General features: G+C 35.4%; 1 protein-coding gene across 4 annotated transcripts; it reads left to right on the forward strand.

Annotated features, from left to right (window-relative positions):
• Window positions 1–2,772: 2,772 nt before the first annotated feature.
• On the forward strand, window positions 2,773–15,456 carry slco1e1 (solute carrier organic anion transporter family, member 1E1). 4 transcript variants are annotated; one of them, XM_055190199.2, is made up of 15 exons: window positions 2,773–2,793; window positions 4,849–4,973; window positions 5,103–5,244; window positions 5,439–5,571; window positions 5,680–5,804; window positions 5,898–6,044; window positions 7,516–7,614; window positions 7,735–7,947; window positions 10,227–10,391; window positions 11,242–11,437; window positions 11,568–11,733; window positions 11,873–12,057; window positions 14,602–14,666; window positions 14,797–14,914; window positions 15,160–15,456. In XM_055190199.2, the coding sequence occupies exons 2-15, from the start codon at window positions 4,869–4,871 to the stop codon at window positions 15,443–15,445; spliced, it is 2,145 nt and encodes a 714-aa protein (XP_055046174.2). In that variant the 5' UTR covers window positions 2,773–2,793; window positions 4,849–4,868; the 3' UTR covers window positions 15,446–15,456. The 4 variants fall into 4 exon arrangements, with proteins under 4 accessions (XP_055046174.2, XP_055046176.2, XP_055046172.2 ...); XM_055190197.2 differs by lacking the exon at window positions 2,773–2,793 and adding an exon at window positions 2,952–3,182; XM_055190201.2 differs by lacking the exons at window positions 2,773–2,793; window positions 14,602–14,666 and adding an exon at window positions 2,944–3,182.
• Window positions 15,457–19,620: the final 4,164 nt, after the last annotated feature.

Consider the following 19,620-nt stretch of genomic DNA (forward strand, 5'->3'; position numbering starts at 1 on the left):
CCTCTGACATTTTCTTTAAAATTTTCATTTTAACTTGTGACTGGCATTGTTATTTTGCGCCCTTGCTTTGTGCCTCCACCTTCTGCATTCATCACTATGAAAGGTAAAATACGCTGATACTCTCATGAATGCAGAGGAGTCCAAGATGGTGTCATTACCGGAAGCTAGTATGTTTGTAAAGTTTAAAGGAAAACACCACCGTTTTTCAATATTTACTATGTTCTTACCTCAACTTAGACAAATGAATACATACCTATTTTTTTTCAATGCGTGCACTTAATATTTGTACAACGTGTCGTGAATGTGTTAGCATTTAGCCTAGCCCCATTCATTCCTTAGGATCCAAACAGGGATGAATTTAAAAAACCACCAAACACTTCCATATTTTCCCTATTTAAAGACTGTTACATGAGTAATTACCAGACTGATCTCACGGAAAGTCGTGTTATATTCCCGCAAAATTTTATCAATTTATTTGTGTCCATGGCACAAAATGTAGCTTTGTCACGTGCCTTGAGCACAAATGTCTTTTTCGTGACACTCTATAAAAGTTTTCCATATCCGTGGCATGGCTTTCTTTTCTGTTTCATTTTATGTATTGTTTTATTATGTTTTTTTCCTATTCTCTTACCATTGTTGCTTGGGGTTAGAATCACTTTCTGTTACATTTTTAGACATCCTAACCCAAACCCCCAGTCTAACCCCAAAAATACGGTGAGAATAGTTTTAAAAGCGGAAGAAAAACATGTAGAAAACAATACATGAATAGTTTCGTTGCAAAACGAGATAAATCCATTTTTTTACATTTTTGTCAAAACATTTTTATTATTATGTTATCATGTTGTTATTTTGTTTTATGGTGCACACAACATACACACACGTTTGTAATACCAAATTGGCCTTAAAGTTGAGAAAACTAAAAATGACCTGCAGCTGGTTACCTTAAACTTTTAAGTTTTCTCAACTTCTTGTTTTTTTACAGTGTTATGCCTTGAACGTGAGGTGGATTAATATTATTCTATTAGAAATCTTTTAAAATGATGCACTGTATTACTCACATCTGTAAGAACATGTCAGGAAGATGTTGCTTAATGAAGAAACAACATTTTTATATATTTTAAAAATCTTTTCACTGTATTTTGAATTCATTTCAGGTTACATGTTTTGTGTCACAATGTAAAAATTATGCTCAAGAATGTGTCAGTTGTTAAATCTTAATCCTCATCAGTTATGTGGGGATAAAGCTGCTTGGATGAATGGACGTCTGAAACCACATGCTGTTAAATATATCAACATGAAATTCCCATGACTAGGCCCAGTGAGGTTCAGTTCTGGGTCAGATGATACTTACAGCTTTTGGTGAAACTTAATTTAGTAATAACTGGATTATGCATATTTACAAGCAACCAAACGTAAAGCTTAATCTTATACTTAAATGTGTAATTACATTGTAATACTTTAAATAAAGGGTTAGCAATCTTTTTCACAAGAAACCTATAACACATTAGTTCACAGCTTGTATAGTTAACAGTCATTTATCGTCCAAAAGTGAATGTTTTAGTTAAGAACAAAGAAAGGCTTATTTGCAACACTTTTGATGAAGCTTGTACACAAAAAGTGAAAGCTGTTCAAAAAAAAAAAATGCTTCAATTGGTAACACCTAAAATATTAAAACATTTTAAATGTAAACTTTTAGGCGTTATCAAGTATTTTTAAAGTTGATACAACTTTTACTTTTTACACTGTATTTATAATGCATTATGCATGTATTTATAAAACTTTATAATGCACATTTCACAAACAAAGTGATACAATGAAATACTCAAATGCTAAAATAGAAACAAAACAAGAAAACAAACCACATTCAACAACTGACAAAAGACAATGGAAATACTACACTGTAAAAAAAATCTGTAGAAATTACAATGTTATTGCAGCTGGGTTGTTGGTAATTTGCCCTGGATTTGAATTTATGTTGTTTGCTGGCAGGAGTTTGTTCAAAGTTGAATAAATTTTAAATATTAACAAGTCTTTATCTTTACAGAATAAAACTATACAATAACAGCATCATGCAAAGCATTCTGGGAACCAGAAATCATCATCAAACTTTTTCTGTTTTTTGGTTCAGATTTTGTTTCCCAGAATGTTTTGCTTGATGCTGTTTTTCTAGTTTTATTCTGTAAAGACAAAGACTTGTAAATGTTTAATGTTCATTTAACTTTGAACAAAATGTTGCCAGTAATAACATAAATTTAAATCTGCGGTAAATTACCGGCAACCTAGCTGTAAATTTCTACGAAATTTTTAGGGCTATATACACAGAGTAATCAAGGGAAACAAGACACACCTGGGAAACAATCAGCATGAGGACCAATGAACCAAAGATCTACGAAAAACTACAGACATGGATGACAAAGACATAACTTCAAAATAAGAGCACAGGACAGGGAAACACAAGACATGACTGTGACAGCAGGTTTAACACAAAATAATTTTCTCTTCAAGTACATGCATGATTAAGATGTGACGACTATCAAGTTAATATATGACATGACAGCCAACTTTGGCATTAAAAATATTGTGTTGAATCACAGCCACATGTCATTTTCTGTGCTTTAACTAAGACAAAAACACTCTTTCAGCAACACGTGTTGGAGTGAGCTGATGCGTTGCTGGAATAGAAATGTGGAGCAGCTTTTGTGTGAACTGGCTTGTAGAGTAAACCAAAGCCTTTAAAGAAACACATCGGCTCTCCATTGGAGAGATTACTTCCTACAGTATGTCCCGTGTCAGGTACAGTACACTTTACAACACTATTTATTTCCCTCGGTCACTTTGTTTTCTTCAAACCCCTGACATTGATTTTCACCCCACTCTTTCCATCCCAGGCTTTTTTACTGGGAGGGGACACAGTTAATCTAAGAGGATTACTTTGAGTACTTCATGGGAACAAGGTGAAGGGATAGTTCTGTTTCACAAGATTTGCTTTTGCTATAAAATAATGTTCCCTGCTCAAACTTTTCTGCAGATTTTGCATTATTTTAGCCTATTATTCAAGATTTTTGCATGAGATGTTTTGTCATTTTAGCCAACTATTTTAAAGATGGGACATTAGAACAGAAGCTTGGCTTTGCCTGTTGCAAAGTTTGGAATATCTGAACGTCAATTTAAATTATCACAAGGTAAGTTTTAAACTTTTTAAGCAAACTTGTTTACTGTTGGAAAGTTGATCTATATGAACTGCATACAAATTCAACACTTGCCATTCAAATTCCTTAAAGCTTATTGTTTGTTTTTCCAGCTGTCTTTAATATACAGTAAAATTAATATGTGCTATTTTCAATCTAGTAGATAGTTGATGTTCAATTGACGAGCTGGATGGCGCATTGCATGGCTTGCATGGTATGAATGAATGGGTGAATGTGAGCGCTTTGGATGGTCTATATGAAAGCACTATAGAAATGCAGTCCATTTACCAATGTGATGATGTGAAGATGAGATAAAGGCTATGCAATGTCTTTGTCACTGTTTATACCTATTTCTTTTATAAATGCACTGTAAAAAAAATCTTTTTGCACTTACACTTTTAAGTCAACTAGGATTTTCAAGTTATTTCAACTTTCTTCACAGGTGATAAGTTGCTGCAATTTATTAAATCATGTTGAATTTGCTTTAGTTAGGTCAACTTTATTATATAAGTTACAGCAACTCATCTCTAGTCAATATTGTTTTAATGACTTGTAAATCTTAAAACATAAAAAATAAGGTGATTAATTAGATTATTATTTTACAGTGTGGATAGATTAACCAATAATAAAACTGTAATCTATTATCATTTACTTACCCTCATATTTTCTAAAACTGTTTGACTTTTTTGTCTGCTGAACACAAAGGAAGACATTTAAAAGAATTTTGTCATTGCTCCTTTCTCCATATGATTGAAGTGAATGGGGACTTAACATTCACTTAACATTGGTTTTGACGCATTTTTAGTTTTTGTGTAGTATCAGTTTTTTTCTCCTGCATTTACTATTTGTGGCTGTTTTTCCTCCATTGACTTCCATTATAACAACATTTTTTGATTGCAAAGCCATGACATCATATAATCATGCATTCTTTATTGTTGGTGTTTTTTCCCTTTGCAAAGAGGTAAAATTGTCATTTTACTGTTGATCACAATGTGACACTATTAACCCTTAAGTAGGTCTGTGCAAAAAAACAGCTTAATTTCTGGCCTGTACATTGAGTTATATGGAGTATAACACTGTATAAAACTTAAAATGCATCAAATCCAAGGTTTTTACTAATTTTTGAAATGCCCAAGACAAAACAATCCAGTCCACAATCACTTTTTATATTGAAAAACTGTCATTTTGTATGTTTTTTCCCCCAAAATCAGTGACATCACTTATGAACTTGGCAATTAAAGAGTTAAATCATGGATTTTTTTTGTAAACGTTTGGTAGTTTTGATCAGTACTGAGGTTGATTAACAGATTTATGCAAAAATAAATAAATAAATAAATAAACTGATACTTTTTTACAGCTGTTTAATTTTGTGACTTTTTTGTCCACAAACCACTTTTGTCCATGAAAGGGTTTCAAAGAATTTTCTCAAAAAAATCATTCCATTTGTGGCAAAAAAAAAAAAAAAAAAAAATGGGCAAAAAATGTCCCCAACAGCCCATCAGGGATAAAGTGTCTTAAATTAAAATCCATGAATAAAGTTACAATAAACATGACAGATTTACACATTTATTCATACATTTACTGAGTAAAGTAAGACTTTTCGGGTCTCTGAGTTTAAGTCTAAAATCAGCTTTAAAAGTATTTCGACATTTATCAAAAGGATTGTTACAGTACAGCAAAATGAGCGAGCCATCTGCAGAGGACCGTGGTAAGACAACCAGCCAACAGGGCCTTTGCATTCCAGAGAAAAGGACCCCCCAAAAATTCTGCTTCTCCAGTTTAAAGGTGCTTTACTTGATGTGATATTTTGTCATAGTAGATAATGTTAATTACATTTTTGATCGTTCTTCAAAATTACAGTCTCCAGACTTAATTCTCCATTTGGTTCTCTTTCTACGTTGACGGGTCATCCAGATTTTCATCATCGCCCTCTCCTTTGTATACTTTTCCAAAGCTCTGTGTGGAGCCTACATGAAGAGTACCATCACTCAGATTGAGAGGAGATTTGACCTTGCCAGCTCTGTTGTTGGTCTTATTGATGGCGGTTTTGAGATGGGTTTGTACATAAACATAATGCTTCAAGGCTTCAGAGCTACATGAAGAAGTATTGCTTGTTGTTAGTTCATGTTAGCTTATGCAACTAACAAATAAATCCTTCTGGTGTTATCTTTAAATTTTACAGTCAATATTTGTGTACTTTGTGTTTATAAGTACAGCTAACTGACTGTTCTTTAATTTGACCTATTGCAGGTAACTTGCTCTTCATGGCACTGGTCAGTCATTTCGGAGCGGCACTGCACAGACCTCGGCTAATAGGGATAGGCTGTTTTCTCATGGCTATTGGATCAGCTCTTGCTGGACTGCCACACTTCCTCATGGGCCGGTGCATGCATTTATACATTTATACATGTATTTATTCATTAAACATGTACTATATGTCAATCTTCATCAGTTACTTTAGTGTTTAACTCTATCAGTTTTCATCTTACAGGTACAAATATGGCACGGAAATACACGGCTTTGCTAACAAGACTCTCAGTATAGCTCCTTGTCAGTATGGTTTCATGGCTCAAAGTGATTATCTACACGTCAAGTCTTTTAATAACACTGTAACAGGTAACTTTTTTAAAGTAACAATGAAAATGTATTGATTTTATAGAAATTTATTCTTCAGACTTTTTTAAGGAATATTTGCTGTTCAAACCCTAGAATGTGTGAAGGATCCTGGATCAAGAATGTGGATCTGTGTGTTCTTGGGAAATGCTCTCAGGGGAATCGGAGAGTCACCAGTCACACCTCTTGGCATTTCTTACGTTGATGATTTCGCGAAAGCAGAGAATTCAGCATTTTACATTGGTAAGCGAAAATAAGATACTTGGTTGTTTTTTTCTACACTGTTAGCTTTCACAGGGGCAGTAGCCTTTTAAAATGTCCTTATATGTGCTATTTGGGTAAGGATATGTGGGTCATTCTACAGAAAAGTGGAATTCGGGTGATGAAAATTTGCTTAATGAACTTCTTTCAACATACCCAAAACTTCTTTTAATAGCATTAATTAACTTGTCAAATTTATGAATCCGCAAAACGGTGAGCTTAATCTATTTTTAACTTTTTAATTCATTTTAATAAAGAATCCATGAGTCATTTATTTGTCATTGGTGTTACCTGTGATTTAAACAACATTAATATTGATACTAAATATTTTTTCTCATTACAGCTTGTGTATTTAGTTAAAGGTTGAGTAGAGGAATGATAACAGCAAGAAAAATAATTTATTATTAATATTTGTTTAACTAAATTCTTCATCTTTACCCAGCAATGACATTATTTGCTTCTCAGTTTGACTTTTTTCCAACAAAAACAAAATATTCGACCAAAAAGGCTTTGATGCAAAGACTGAAATATCAACAATGTCTTACTGTACATCCCATATCAACAACAAAATATTACTAGAAAGTACAAGAAAATACATTCATAACACCAAAACTTGGTTTAACACCAATGACACAATGTAACACCAATGACACAATTAGAATATAATAATGAATATGATAAAACTTACAAACTTTCATAAAATTTTCCATCTTGTTTTGTTTTTATGCTTTTATGTTAGTCAGTTAAAGGAATAGTGCTTAGGAAGTACTCATTAGAGAAGTAACGCCAATGACGGTAACACCAATGACGGTAACACCAATGACAATTTACAGAAAAAAACTAATATTTTAACAAAATGGCTGCCATTATTCAAAATAAAAGTGCTTTGGGTAGGGTAACACCAATGACATAAATTTGGGGGACAAATATTTATTTGATATTATTTATATTAATAGGGTATTTTTACAATTTCAGTGTTGTAGTAAATTCATACAGGGTTAAAGGGAAATGTAAATTAGATTTGTTTTATAAAAAACATGGTTTTAAATAATAAGTACACAGTTCAACTTCCATGTATGATCAAAGGGACAGGACAATTTTCAGGACCATACATTTAAAAAAAAGTTTAAAAAAGAAAAAAAGAAAAATAAATAAACTCTCTCTTATCATTTTAAGGACAGTCTATATTTTTGAAATATATATAATTATGGGATTATTGGGTCAAATTAAATGATTAAGGGGTCTGCAAAAGCAAGGGACAAGCATTTCCACCTTTTTTGTAGAATGACCCATGTATACATTTGGTATGTGTACCTCTGAGATACTATTATGAACTCTTTAGGTGCAAATGTGTACTTATTGAAAGCTGACCCCAGTGTCAGCTAGGGACCATATTTTGATCTTTTTTTGACAGTGTCAAGGTTGGCAAATAATCTCCTTTCTTGATGTTTAGCATGTCTTCAGACTATCACACTGCTGGGTCCCATATGTGGCTTTCTGCTGGGCTCCTTGTGTGCAAGTCTTTATGTGGACATTGGATTTGTCGATATTGGTAAGCACCAAGAACTATTTGGATTCATGTGAACTCTCATAAGTTTTAACTTTTCAGTTGTGTCTGAAGAGATTTGCATTATTTTGTTCTTTCAACGTATTCTATCCCATTTCCTTTCAGACAGTGTGACCATCACTTCAAAAGATGCACGTTGGGTAGGCGCTTGGTGGCTTGGTTTCTTTGTGTCATCTGCCTTTCTACTGCTTGCTGGCATTCCTTTCTGGTTCCTGCCCAGATCTTCACCCAAACAAGGGGAGAAGGAAAGGAGGGAAAACTTAAATGTGGATCAGGGGCACACCATGTACTCCGTAAAACTGACCAGCATTGCAAAAGGTAACCTCCTTCCACCTTTTAAGCAAATGCAATATTTTCTGAAAAGGTTTTTGTCAACATGGTATACTTTATAGCTTTTGACAAAGGCATTTTCTTCTCACATACATTCAGATATTGGAATAAAAAAAGAACTTAACACAAATAATATTACTACGAATTACAATAACAAGCTACGATAGCACATGTCCGCAACCGGAACCAGTTTTAACCAGTTTTCCGGTTTGATCACGTAACGTTCGACATATATCTTATTTGAGTCACTTTATTCATAAGCAAATAGACTTTGTTTTGCCATTTATCTACATTTCTTCAGTCTTAGGGTAAAATCCAGGTTGTGAGATTTATATTAAAGGGACACTCCTCTTTTTTTGAAAATATGCTCATTTTCCAGCTCCCCTAGAGTTAAACATTTGATTTTTACCATTTTGGAATCGATTCATCTGATCTCCGGGTCTGGCGCTTGCACTGTACTAAGACTGACGAAAAATTAAAAGTTGCGATTTTCTAGCTCGATGTGGAACTATACTCTCATTCTGGCGTAATAATCAAGGACTTTCCTGCCATACCATGGCCTAGAATATCGCAACTTAAATTTTTCGTCAGTCTTAGTACACAATGTAATTATAGAAGAGTAAAGTTTTAAATAGGAAAAATATCGAAACTCTTTGGTTTTTTAAGCGCAATGCTAATGGTCTAATCAGATTCAATGGATTATGCTAAGCTATGCTAAAAGTGGTATCGCCAGACCCGAAGATCGGCTGAATAGATTCCTAAATGGTAAAAATCAAATGTTTAATTCTAGGGGAGCTGGAAAATGAGCGTATTTTCAAAAAAAGTGGAGTGTCCCTATAATTCAAGATGACAAAAAATAGTTAAAGGAAATTTTAATCCAAATTCCAGAAATAAATGTTGTCATTTACTCATCATCGTGTCTTTACAAAGCTATATAACTTATAGCAATAGGTAAATAATTACAGGTATTTAGTAGACAATTTTATTCAAAGCAACTTACAAAAATTAGAAAACAGTATTGTATTTTCCGGACTATAAGCCGCACCAGAGTACAAGCCGTATCATTCACAAATGTGTCATTAAGACGAAATAACATATATAAGTCGCAGTGGACTATAGACGGTTTCATCGGACGCACGTGATACACGTCTGGATCTGAACTTTACTTCCGGTTTCGTTTTTTTAATGGTCTGACTAGTTGCTAAACTGATCTCTTGAACAAATGCCTCGTCAAAAATAACAAATGTTTTGGTTTCCTAGGTAATCTATGTGTTGTTTTTTTGCTTGTTATAGAAATAAACTACGTTTAAAGTACTTTGTTGTTATTTATTACTAGCGGAGTTTACCGGAAGTTACGTGCGGAACGCGACAGCAGCTTGTTTATGTTGTTACTGCTGAAACTGTCTATACGTCGCGTTAATTTAGAAAATTATTTCACAAAATCCAAGCCGAAGAACAGACATTTAATCTGGAAAGGCAAGTTATTCAACTAAACAATAACAGACGGAACAGCAGCCTGAATAGATGTCTGTACGTTAAAGTAATATTATCGATAAACCATATAGCATACAGAACTTACCTGGAAGGTTGAATAGGCTAAATTAACCGAACAAGCCAACTAGCGTGAAGTTCGCAGACTCATCTTTCCGCATCACTGAATCCATTGAATTACATAAATACAGGAGCAGCATATAGCGGACTCTTGCGGCTGTAGACGGTAATGTTGTCTCTTGCCTCATAAATGTCAAAATTAATTCATACTGACTTACAAGCGCACCTGACTATAAGACGCAGCACCAGCCAAATTATGAAGGAAATATTAATAAAATGCAGTCGATATTAATTAGTCAAATATTTTTGGAAAATATGAGAAATTATATTTTTATATAATTATATTTTATATTTTTATATGCTTGCTTTGTTGTGGTCAAACTGTTACTGTTAAAGCAGGTTATGGGTATACACTGAAAAAAAATGATTTATTGAATTTAATCAATTTTTTAAGGTAAGTGGTTGCAATCAATTTATTTAAGCTACATTAAAACAAAAAAAGATTAGTAAGGTAAAATAAAATATAAAACTTTTGTTTAAATGTAGCTTAAATAAATTGATTGCAACCACTTACCTTAAAAAATTATATTAAATTCAATGAATCATTTTTTTCAGTGATAGCTATTAAGTCTAAAATTAAAGTTGAGCTCATTTTTTTTAGTTAATGCGAATCACTTATATCTTTGTGTTTTTTCATGTAAATATTATGACTAAAGGATTCCTGCCTTCGCTGAAAAGACTCCTGAGCACTCCCATATACTTCCTGTTACTTTGTGAGATTGTTTTGAAGTTCAACTCTATCATCGGCCTGTTCACCTTTAAGGCCAAATACATGGAGCAACAGTTTGGTCAGTCTACATCAAGAGCTAACTTCCTTATTGGTAAGCCTTTCATGTAAATGGTCTTAAAGGGATAGTTCACCAAAAAAATGAAAATTCTGTCAACATTTACAAACTATCATGTTGTTGCATACCTGTATAAATGTCTTTGTTCTGATAAACACAAAGTGAGATATTTTGAAGAATGTAAGTAATCACACCGATCAGAGGCCCCATTGACTTCCATAGTATTCTTTCTATCTACTATAAAATGTTAATGGGGCCTCTGATCGGTTAAAGGAATAGTCTACTCATTTTCAATATTAAAATATGTTATTACCTTAACTAAGAATTGTTGATACATCCCTCTATCATCTGTGTGCGTGCACGTAAGCGCTGGAGCGCGCTGCGACGCTTCGATAGCATTTAGCTTAGCCCCATTCATTCAATGGTACCATTTAGAGATAAAGTTAGAAGTGACCAAACACATCAACGTTTTTCCTATTTAAGATGAGTAGTTATACGAGCAAGTTTGGTGGTACAAAATAAAACGTAGCGCTTTTCTAAGCGGATTTAAAAGAGGAACTATATTTTATGGCGTAATAGCACTTTTGGGAGTACTTCGACTCGCCTGAAAAGTCCGCTCCCCTTCTCACGCTCATAATGGGAGAGGGAGGGTGTTACTGCGCCGAGTCGAAGTACTCCCAAAAGTGCTATTACGCCATAAAATATAGTTCCTCTTTTAAATCCGCTTAGAAAAGCGGATATGTTAAACTATGCCTAAATGTCCTAATATAACTAAAGCAATTGTCCTGGCTTCATTTAAATCATATGCCTCTAAAAGATTTAAAGATAAAATTTGCATGGATAAACACAAAACACTAAAAGGATTGACCCATGTCATGTCTCCCAGGTGTCCTTAACCTGCCTGCGATTGCCGTGGGAATATTTTTGGGTGGTTTACTTATGAAGAGATACAAGCTGAGCGTGGTAGCGGGAGCCCAGTTTTCATTTATCACCTCCCTCACAGGCTGCCTTCTGCTCCTCCTCCAATTTGGCACAAAGTGTGACAATGTGCGTGTGGCCGGGCTCACTGTGTCTTACAATGGGTAAAGTGTTTGTATATCTTTGTAAGTAAACACTGTCTTTCAGTTCATTTGAACAAAGCGTACTGTTCTCAACTTCCTCACTACAAAATATATTGTTGCAACAATCACCAATTCAGGACTTTCTCTTCAGGACTGCCAGTATATCACACGATGAAAGTTCACTCGTGTCTACGTGTAACCGGGACTGTTCCTGCTCTACAAGCGAATGGAATCCGGTGTGCTCAGACAGTGGCATTACATACACATCGCCATGTTTCGCAGGATGCACCAGCTCCACAGGACATGGGAAAAACACGGTATCTTATGTTAAGACAAAGATATGACGTTATTTAAGGTAGTGTATTGCAATAATCGTTTGTGGTTAGGTAACTCCTAAAACACAATGCAAATTCTTTTGTGACATTTTATTATCACATTTGCTTTTTATGTTCACAGGTTTTCCACAACTGTAGCTGTGTCTTGATCCCCTCGCCAGTAGAGGGCAGTAGGTCTGTGTCTCTGGGTCAGTGTCCCCGGGGACCGGAATGCACTCAAAGTTTCACCTCCTACATGGCAATATCTGTCCTGAGCTCATTTATCAAGTCTTTGGGCACAACACCAGGATACATGGTCATTTTACGGTCAGTCATTGAACAGTTATTTAACGTTATTTAAAAATTACTATCTTTTTCATAAAGAGGAAAATATTTTACTTGAGAATTCACAGCATATTTTTAGATCACTTTTTATTTAGTTGATTTTTTTAATATGCAAGTAATCACATTAAATTAACAGTTGAATTACTTATGTTGGATTATTGTATTGTTTTATAAATACATTAAATCTACAAAAGCTAGATTGAGATTAAATGCATTTTACTTTTTAATTTTTATTCATATATTTCTCTTGATTATAATTATTGTTCTTGTGTGACCAAGTCTGTGAAATCCACCTTATCAAATTTACTGTTTTCAACAAAAAAATCTCCCTACATAATGTAGTATCTTGGTAACACTTTATAATAAGGTTGTTTTGTTAACAATAAGTTAATGCATTGGCTAACATGACCTATACATTGAACAACACTTCTTCTGAATTTACTACTACATTTATAAAGTCAAGCATTGTTTACATTAAAGGTACAATTTGTAAGATATTTGCAGTAAAATATCCAAAAACCACTAGTCCGGTGTTATATATTTTGTCCAGCTGATTACTATCAATATCTATAATGTTTTCAACTACTTGTAAATTATGAGAAAATTGCTGCCCTAAACAGTGACACGGGGCAGTGCAGTCGCCTGTAAATGACGTTAATATCTACGTTACCCTTTGTTACCGCCTTTACTGACGTAAAAACCACATGACAACAGTGTCGTGGACAAATGCGGAAGTAATAGCGTCTGTCGGGTCACTTTTTTATGGTAAGTTTGTTCATCTGAACACTTAATTCTGTGCTGTGTTAACAAACCATCGTATTGGACTAATACTGTAACATCTATGACTCACAATTGCGTTTTGAACATTTCATGAAACCTTACATGATGAAAAAAACCAATGTCATCAAACACAACATTTATAAAACTTGATTACTTTACCTCATGTGTAACATGATTTCTCGTTCCCGTCTGATTGATGGCCATCAGCGTTTGAGTTAAAGACAACAAATCCCATCAGTCCACGCTGCTTCAGAGCATCATTAATCTACATTGTTATTGATTTGATCTGGCGCCCTCTAGCGGCGCTGATTATACAAATTGCATCTTTAATTAATTTACACGAATAACTAAATTGAAATTAACTAACATTATCCAGGGTTCCCACGGGTCCTTGAAATCCTTGAAAGTTTTTGAATCTGGGGAAAAAACCTGGAAAGTTTTTGAAAATATACATACATAGATACAGGTCATTGAAAGGGCTTGAATCTATTTTATGCAAGAAGTCCATATTATTCCCTGTGTAGTGTAGGATAATATCATAAAAAATCTTGTACTTTTTAAACACACGTGCTAAACTGTTCACTTTAAATGCTTATATCTTCTGTATGCGAATGTTGATTCATACAAAATTTTTTTTTGCATAGACGTGTTTAACATATGAAAACGGTTTGGGTTACGTATGTAACTGTTGTTCCCTGAGAAGGGAACGAGTCGCTGCGTCTCTATGCCCTATACTTCCTACGTCCCTGTAACGCCGTCTTTGGCAATATTTCAGATAGCGATATACTTCCTGGCTCCCGCGTCACCCTTGCTGCGTCCGAAACCGCCTACTACATACTATATAGTACGCGAAAAGCAGTAGGCGAAGCGAGTAGTATGTCCGAATACATAGTATTCGAAAAACAGTATGCGAAAAGTACCCGGATGACCTACTACTTCCGGTTAGATTTTGCAGTGTGCATACAATGGACGCTGCACTATCCCATGATGCCCCGGACGAGGAGTTATCCAACGAAGAAGAAGAGGCACGCGGCTGTTTTCGCGCTGAAATGACATGACGTGATGACGACGTATGTCACGTGATGTAGCAACATGGCGGATGTAGTACGTCCGAATCTCATTCATACTACCAGGATTCATACTATACAGTACCTACTGTTTTAACGTCAAGTAAGTAGGTACTTCATCTAATTCAGTACCTACTGTACAGTATGCGGTTTCGGACGCAGCCCCTGTCTTTGTCGTTAAGCCTCACCATTGGTTGAATTTGATATACACATTCAGACGCATTTGGAGGCGTCCCCAAAGTGTCACTGCAGTGATGCAGCGCAAGTTCCCTCGAAAGGAAACTGTAACAATGTATCTTTAAGGGCAGCACGATGTAACCTTGCTCTCACTTGAAATGTGTCCCCTTTAGTCCTTGAGTTTGAGGGGATTGGGCCTGGAAAGTCCTTGAAAGGTCCTTGAATTTGAAGTAAACTAAGGTGTGGAAACCCTGATTATCAAGAATTAATAAATTCTGAAAAAGTTGTTCATTGCTTGTTCATGTTAGTTAATTTATTTACTAATGTTTACTAATACAACTTTATTGTAAAGTGTTACCGATATCTTTATTATTGACTGAGGAAGGTCATGTCAAAGATTTAAATCAATGTGACATCAGTGACTGAAATCAAATGTTGATGCTCCAAATCTCACAATTCGAGACTTGGATTTCACAGACAGGGTACTGTTCTATATTTTCAGATGCATCCCCCCTGAGCTGAAGTCGCTAGCGTTGGGTATTCAAACACTTATAATGCGAACACTGGGTACAAAATTTATTCTGAAACATGTTATTGTATAGTTATACAAGAAAAATAATAAAACGATGCATTTGGGCATGTAAGTTAAATATATCACATGGAACTAAATTTTAAAGTCCGTTTTTTGTCTGTGGAGGGGGTATTACTGCACCTATCTATTTTGGAGCTCTAATCGACTCTACATGCTTGAAATGGGGAGTGAAGAGGTGCGAAGGCCGAGGTGCATGTCGTATGTACGACTCAAATATGTACAGGTGAGTATGTGGGTTTGTAATTATTAACAATTGTCCTTATTAGATATGGACATTGTCCAGAAAACTGGCAAAAAATGTTTTAATAAATTGTCAAATCTATATAAATGTCTATAAAAACTACATGACTTTTATAATCTTATTACAATATGTATAATTAAAAGTGTATTTTTACATACTTTGAATTTTAATATGAATGTGTAAACCAACAAAGTGAAACAAACAAAGCCCTGCTGTTCTGTTTTCAGAATAATCTTCTTGGGCTTGATCACATGTTTGAGTGGCTGTTCCTATTTCTTCGCCGTTCCTGTCATAGTGCTTCTTAGAAAACAATTTAGCAAGGACCAGATCACGGCACTACAGCAAGCCACTAGCAGGGGAAATGAAATTGAACTTCAGACTTCAGAGATCTGCAGCTCTGATGGATCCAAAACAGACATCAGCCCCAGAGAAAACTTGACACAAACAACCAGTGCTAAAAAGCAGCTGTCATCTACTGTATCTCATTTAGCAAACTCTGTGGTAGTAGGTTAGTCAACCCCTTCCTCCCAAACACTCTGGATCATATGTATTTTACAACAAAGAGTTTGCATCTTTTCATAAAGAAATTTGAATAAAGTAATAAAAAATATATATGTACTCTAAAACAGAATTAAAACACATCCATAGAAGGCGCAGCAGGTGCATAGCAGGTGATTTTTTTCCAGAAACATATTTGTTATACTGGTTGATATCTCTTCACAGCCTTTCAGCATTCACTAAAAGGCACAGGACCGTAACATGTTCACCCAATCATTTCATTGGGTCTGAATGCAATCAAACTATGTACTGTATTTGCATACTGTACCTCTGCAAATCATATTCATGCAGACAATCTTCTGTCATTAGCAGTGTTGTCAAGTCCGACTGCTTTTTAACTGAAAGTAATTCATGTCACTCGTCTTATCAATAAATGAATCTTTTATTCAAAATTCTGATTTTGTGAAATAACCACTCATTACAACCGAGGTATGCAGCAAAGCATTTGTGAAGCCACAACACGCATGGGCTACATCAGCAGAAGACCCCACCGGGTACCACTCATCTCCACTACAAATAGGAAAAAGAGGCTACAATTTGCACAAGCTCACTAAAATTGGACAGTTGAAGACTGGAAAAATGTTGCCTGGTCTGATGAGTCTCGATTTCTGTTGAGACATTCAGAGAGTCAGAATTTGGCGTAAACAGAATGAGAACATGGATCCATCATGCCTTTGTACCACTGTGCAGGCTGGTGGTGGTGGTGTAATGGTGTGGGGGATGTTTTCTCGGCACACTTTAGGCCCCTTAGTGCCAATCGGGCATCGTTTAAATGCCACGACCTACCTGAGTATTGTTTCTGACCACGTCCATCCCTTTATGACCACCATGTAACCATCCTCTGATGGCTACTTCCAGCAGGATAAAGGTCTTTACACACCGGGACGTTTTTCGTACGCGTTTATCGTCGACGTTTAACGTCACGTTTTTCTGCTTTCACACCCAAACGATTTTTACTGGCGCTGAGCCGAGTGAGGTGCAATTTCACTCCCTGGACACTAGATGGCGCCTAATACAAAACAGACATACGCCGGTACACAGGGTGGCGCTGCGAGACGTTATGCGTCTGTTCTGACACTCACTTGTCACACAGAAGAAGAGAGCCACTCGCGTATAGTCAATAACCATTTGTACATAACCTTTGTACAAACAATATCTCCGTGAACTTGAATACATTTTTAAATGAAATCTATTTGATTCGATTCTTTTATCATCAGTTAATATATCAGCATCTCCACATAAAATTAACTATTTTTGATAGAACACGTTATATCAAAATTAAAACTCTTTCACAAAATATAAGGCAATGGGTGATCCGATATGTGTACTTTTAACAAATCTTTTACAAGCATTTTCTCTGTTAACAATTTTCTCAAATTTCCTGCCAAATGTATTGTATTTTGTGATTTGGCTAAAGATTTAAGTTCTCATTTTAACCAATATACTCGTTTTATAGAGGTTGGGTGGGTAGAACAAGGAACCACCATTTTTGTTGTGCCCAAAAATTTTAATACTCCTGCAAATTGGTAAGTGTTGCCTAAAAATATAATGATTCAATAATTAGGTATGTAGTTATTACAATAAAAGGTCAACAATACTAATGTACAAGCGTAGTGCCAAAATGTCACGTTATTTACAATTAGTTTTTTTAATCAAACATTTATTTTTGTGAATGAACTACAGTTTGCAATAACAATCAGAGACATGACAGTTTAAATTAAATAAAACAGGATTCAGAAATGTTGGTCCACTCCAGAAAAGTCACAATGAGTGTAGTGCAACTGAACGGTAGTGCAAATCAACATTTAGAAATTAGACATTTTCAAATGTATTTCTTAAATGTATAAACACTTAAAATACATAAGTAAAATGGTATATAATAAACTGAACTGGCAGAGCTGTAGAGCAAATAAGTCACAATGATAAAAGTCTAAGTGAACTGTAGTGCAAATAAACATATCTATGAAATGTACATGTTCAACTGTATTTCTTGAATGTATAAACATTAAAAAAATAACTAAATAAAATGGTATATAATAAACATCTATAGGTGTGACTCAAAACTGGCAGAGCGCTCCTTCTGTGCTCTTCTTTCTCTCTTCTGTGCTTCGCTTTCAATTTTTTCCCTTTAGCATCTTTTGATAAGAGGTACATCTCCAGAGGTTCGTCTTGGACTGTTTTCTTTTGTTTAGATTGGACCTTGTCACGGCTGGTGCTGGATGATCCTGAAGACGTGCTTGCTGGGGCCTCCTCACTTTTGCTCACATCATTTTAGCAGAAATATTGCTGTGAACACTGTAAAGATAAATTTAGTTTTCATCAGAAACAATCTTTCATACTGAGGGCCATGCCACGATATCCATGAGGTCAATATTTGATTACAAATGTAATTTAGATTCATGGTATTTTATCTGGCTGAACAAATGCAGCAGATGTTACCTATACACAGAACACAAATTAACCACCTAAAACCCCACCTTTGGTTTGGCTTGCATTTTAGATTTCTCCAAGCTATTTGGGGTTAGGAAGAAGCAATGAATATAATAACCAAATATTTTTCTTTGAACATGAAGCAGTGTAATTGTCCATGTTTGTGTACAACAGGTTCCAGTTACACACAATGAAGTACTATGGTGCAAACAACAAAACATGTGATATCACGGTGTACAGGGAACATGCCATGGTATGAAGTTTTCAATGTCAGTGCATTACATATCGTAATGTAATGCACCAATAATAATTTTTTATTACTTGCACAGTTATAATGTAGATTTGCACTACTGGTCTGTTCAATACACTACTGGACTGTCTATTTCATACTCCCTGTTCATTTGCACTACTGGACTACTTGAATTGCATCGTTTGCACCCCTGTGTACTGAATATTAGAATAACTATTCACAATAACTTAAGCCATTGCACTCTTAACTGACTACAATACAAATTCATTCATGCACTACTTACATATTAATTTCACTACTGTTCTGTTTAGTTTATTATGTACATATCCATTTGTACATTTCTGTATATTATGTTCATAGTACCACCCATACATAGTAAGTTGTTACATCGTATTACATAATCCTGCACCTATGCAATTATTATTGATACCCTGCACTTTTTATACTGCTTTTGCACTTCTGGTTAGACCTTAACTGCGTTTCGTTGCCTTGTGCTTGTGTAATGACAATAAAGTTTAATCTAATCATATGGCCCACACAGCGATGTATTGTAATGTTCTAATGTATATATGTTACCTTAGAAATTCAGTCGATGATGTGAGGAACTCCGACACCTTCATAAACCTCCACAGCCTCGATGCATCTTCTTTGTGTGTTGTTTACCTGTTCCACGTGCTCCGCAAGACCATTTTGTGCTTGAGCTCCACCAAGTCGTGTTTTACTGGAACTTCAGCAGCGCCAGGCACGTGAACAAAAGCGCCAATCTCATTGGTCGGCCAACTTTTAACGCGCCGCGTCAAACCAAAAAAACGCGTCCGAGGCGTTTTTCTGAAAATGACGCTTTTGCGCGTCGCGCTTTTCGCGTGGGTGTGCGCACTCACATTGGCGCTCGTTCTTGAGTCACGAGACGTTAAACGTCGACGATGAACGCGCCCGGGGGACGTCCCGGTGTGTAGAGACCTTAATGCACCATGTCACAAAGATCGAATCATTTTAAATTGGTTTCTTGAACATGACAATGAGTTCACTGTACTAAAATGGTCACAGTCACCAGATCTGAACCCAATAGAGCATCTTTGGGATGTGGTGGAACGGGAGCTTCGTACCCTGGATGTGCATCCCACATATCTCAATCAACTGCAAGATGCTATCCTATCAATATGGACCAACATTTCTAAAGAATGCTTTCAGCACCTTGTTGAATCAATGCCACGTAGAATTAAGGAAGTTCTGAAGGTGAAAGGGGGTCAAACACAGTATTAGTATGGTGTTCCTAATAATCCTTCAGGTTAGTGTGTTAGTATATATATATATATAAATGAAAAAATATGCTATATTAACATAGTATACTTTGTGTGACTGTGAGACATGAGTACTATGTTGTTTATTGTTTGGACGGATAGCCATGCTAAAAAAATGAGAACATAATGTTTTAGATAAATAGGTTGCG

This window comes from Misgurnus anguillicaudatus, chromosome 1 (genome assembly GCF_027580225.2).
Source record: "Misgurnus anguillicaudatus chromosome 1, ASM2758022v2, whole genome shotgun sequence".
NCBI lineage: Eukaryota > Metazoa > Chordata > Actinopteri > Cypriniformes > Cobitidae > Misgurnus > Misgurnus anguillicaudatus.

Bases quoted from the DNA above. Each gene is read 5' to 3' on its own strand.
- slco1e1 (XM_055190199.2), top strand. From the start codon at position 4,869: ATGAGCGAGCCATCTGCAGAGGACCGTGGTAAGACAACCAGCCAACAG. The intron at 5,572-5,679 runs GTGCATGCATTT...TTCATCTTACAG, and splicing joins CCACACTTCCTCATGGGCCG to GTACAAATATGGCACGGAAA. The intron at 14,915-15,159 runs GTGAGTATGTGG...TTCTGTTTTCAG, and splicing joins TACGACTCAAATATGTACAG to AATAATCTTCTTGGGCTTGA.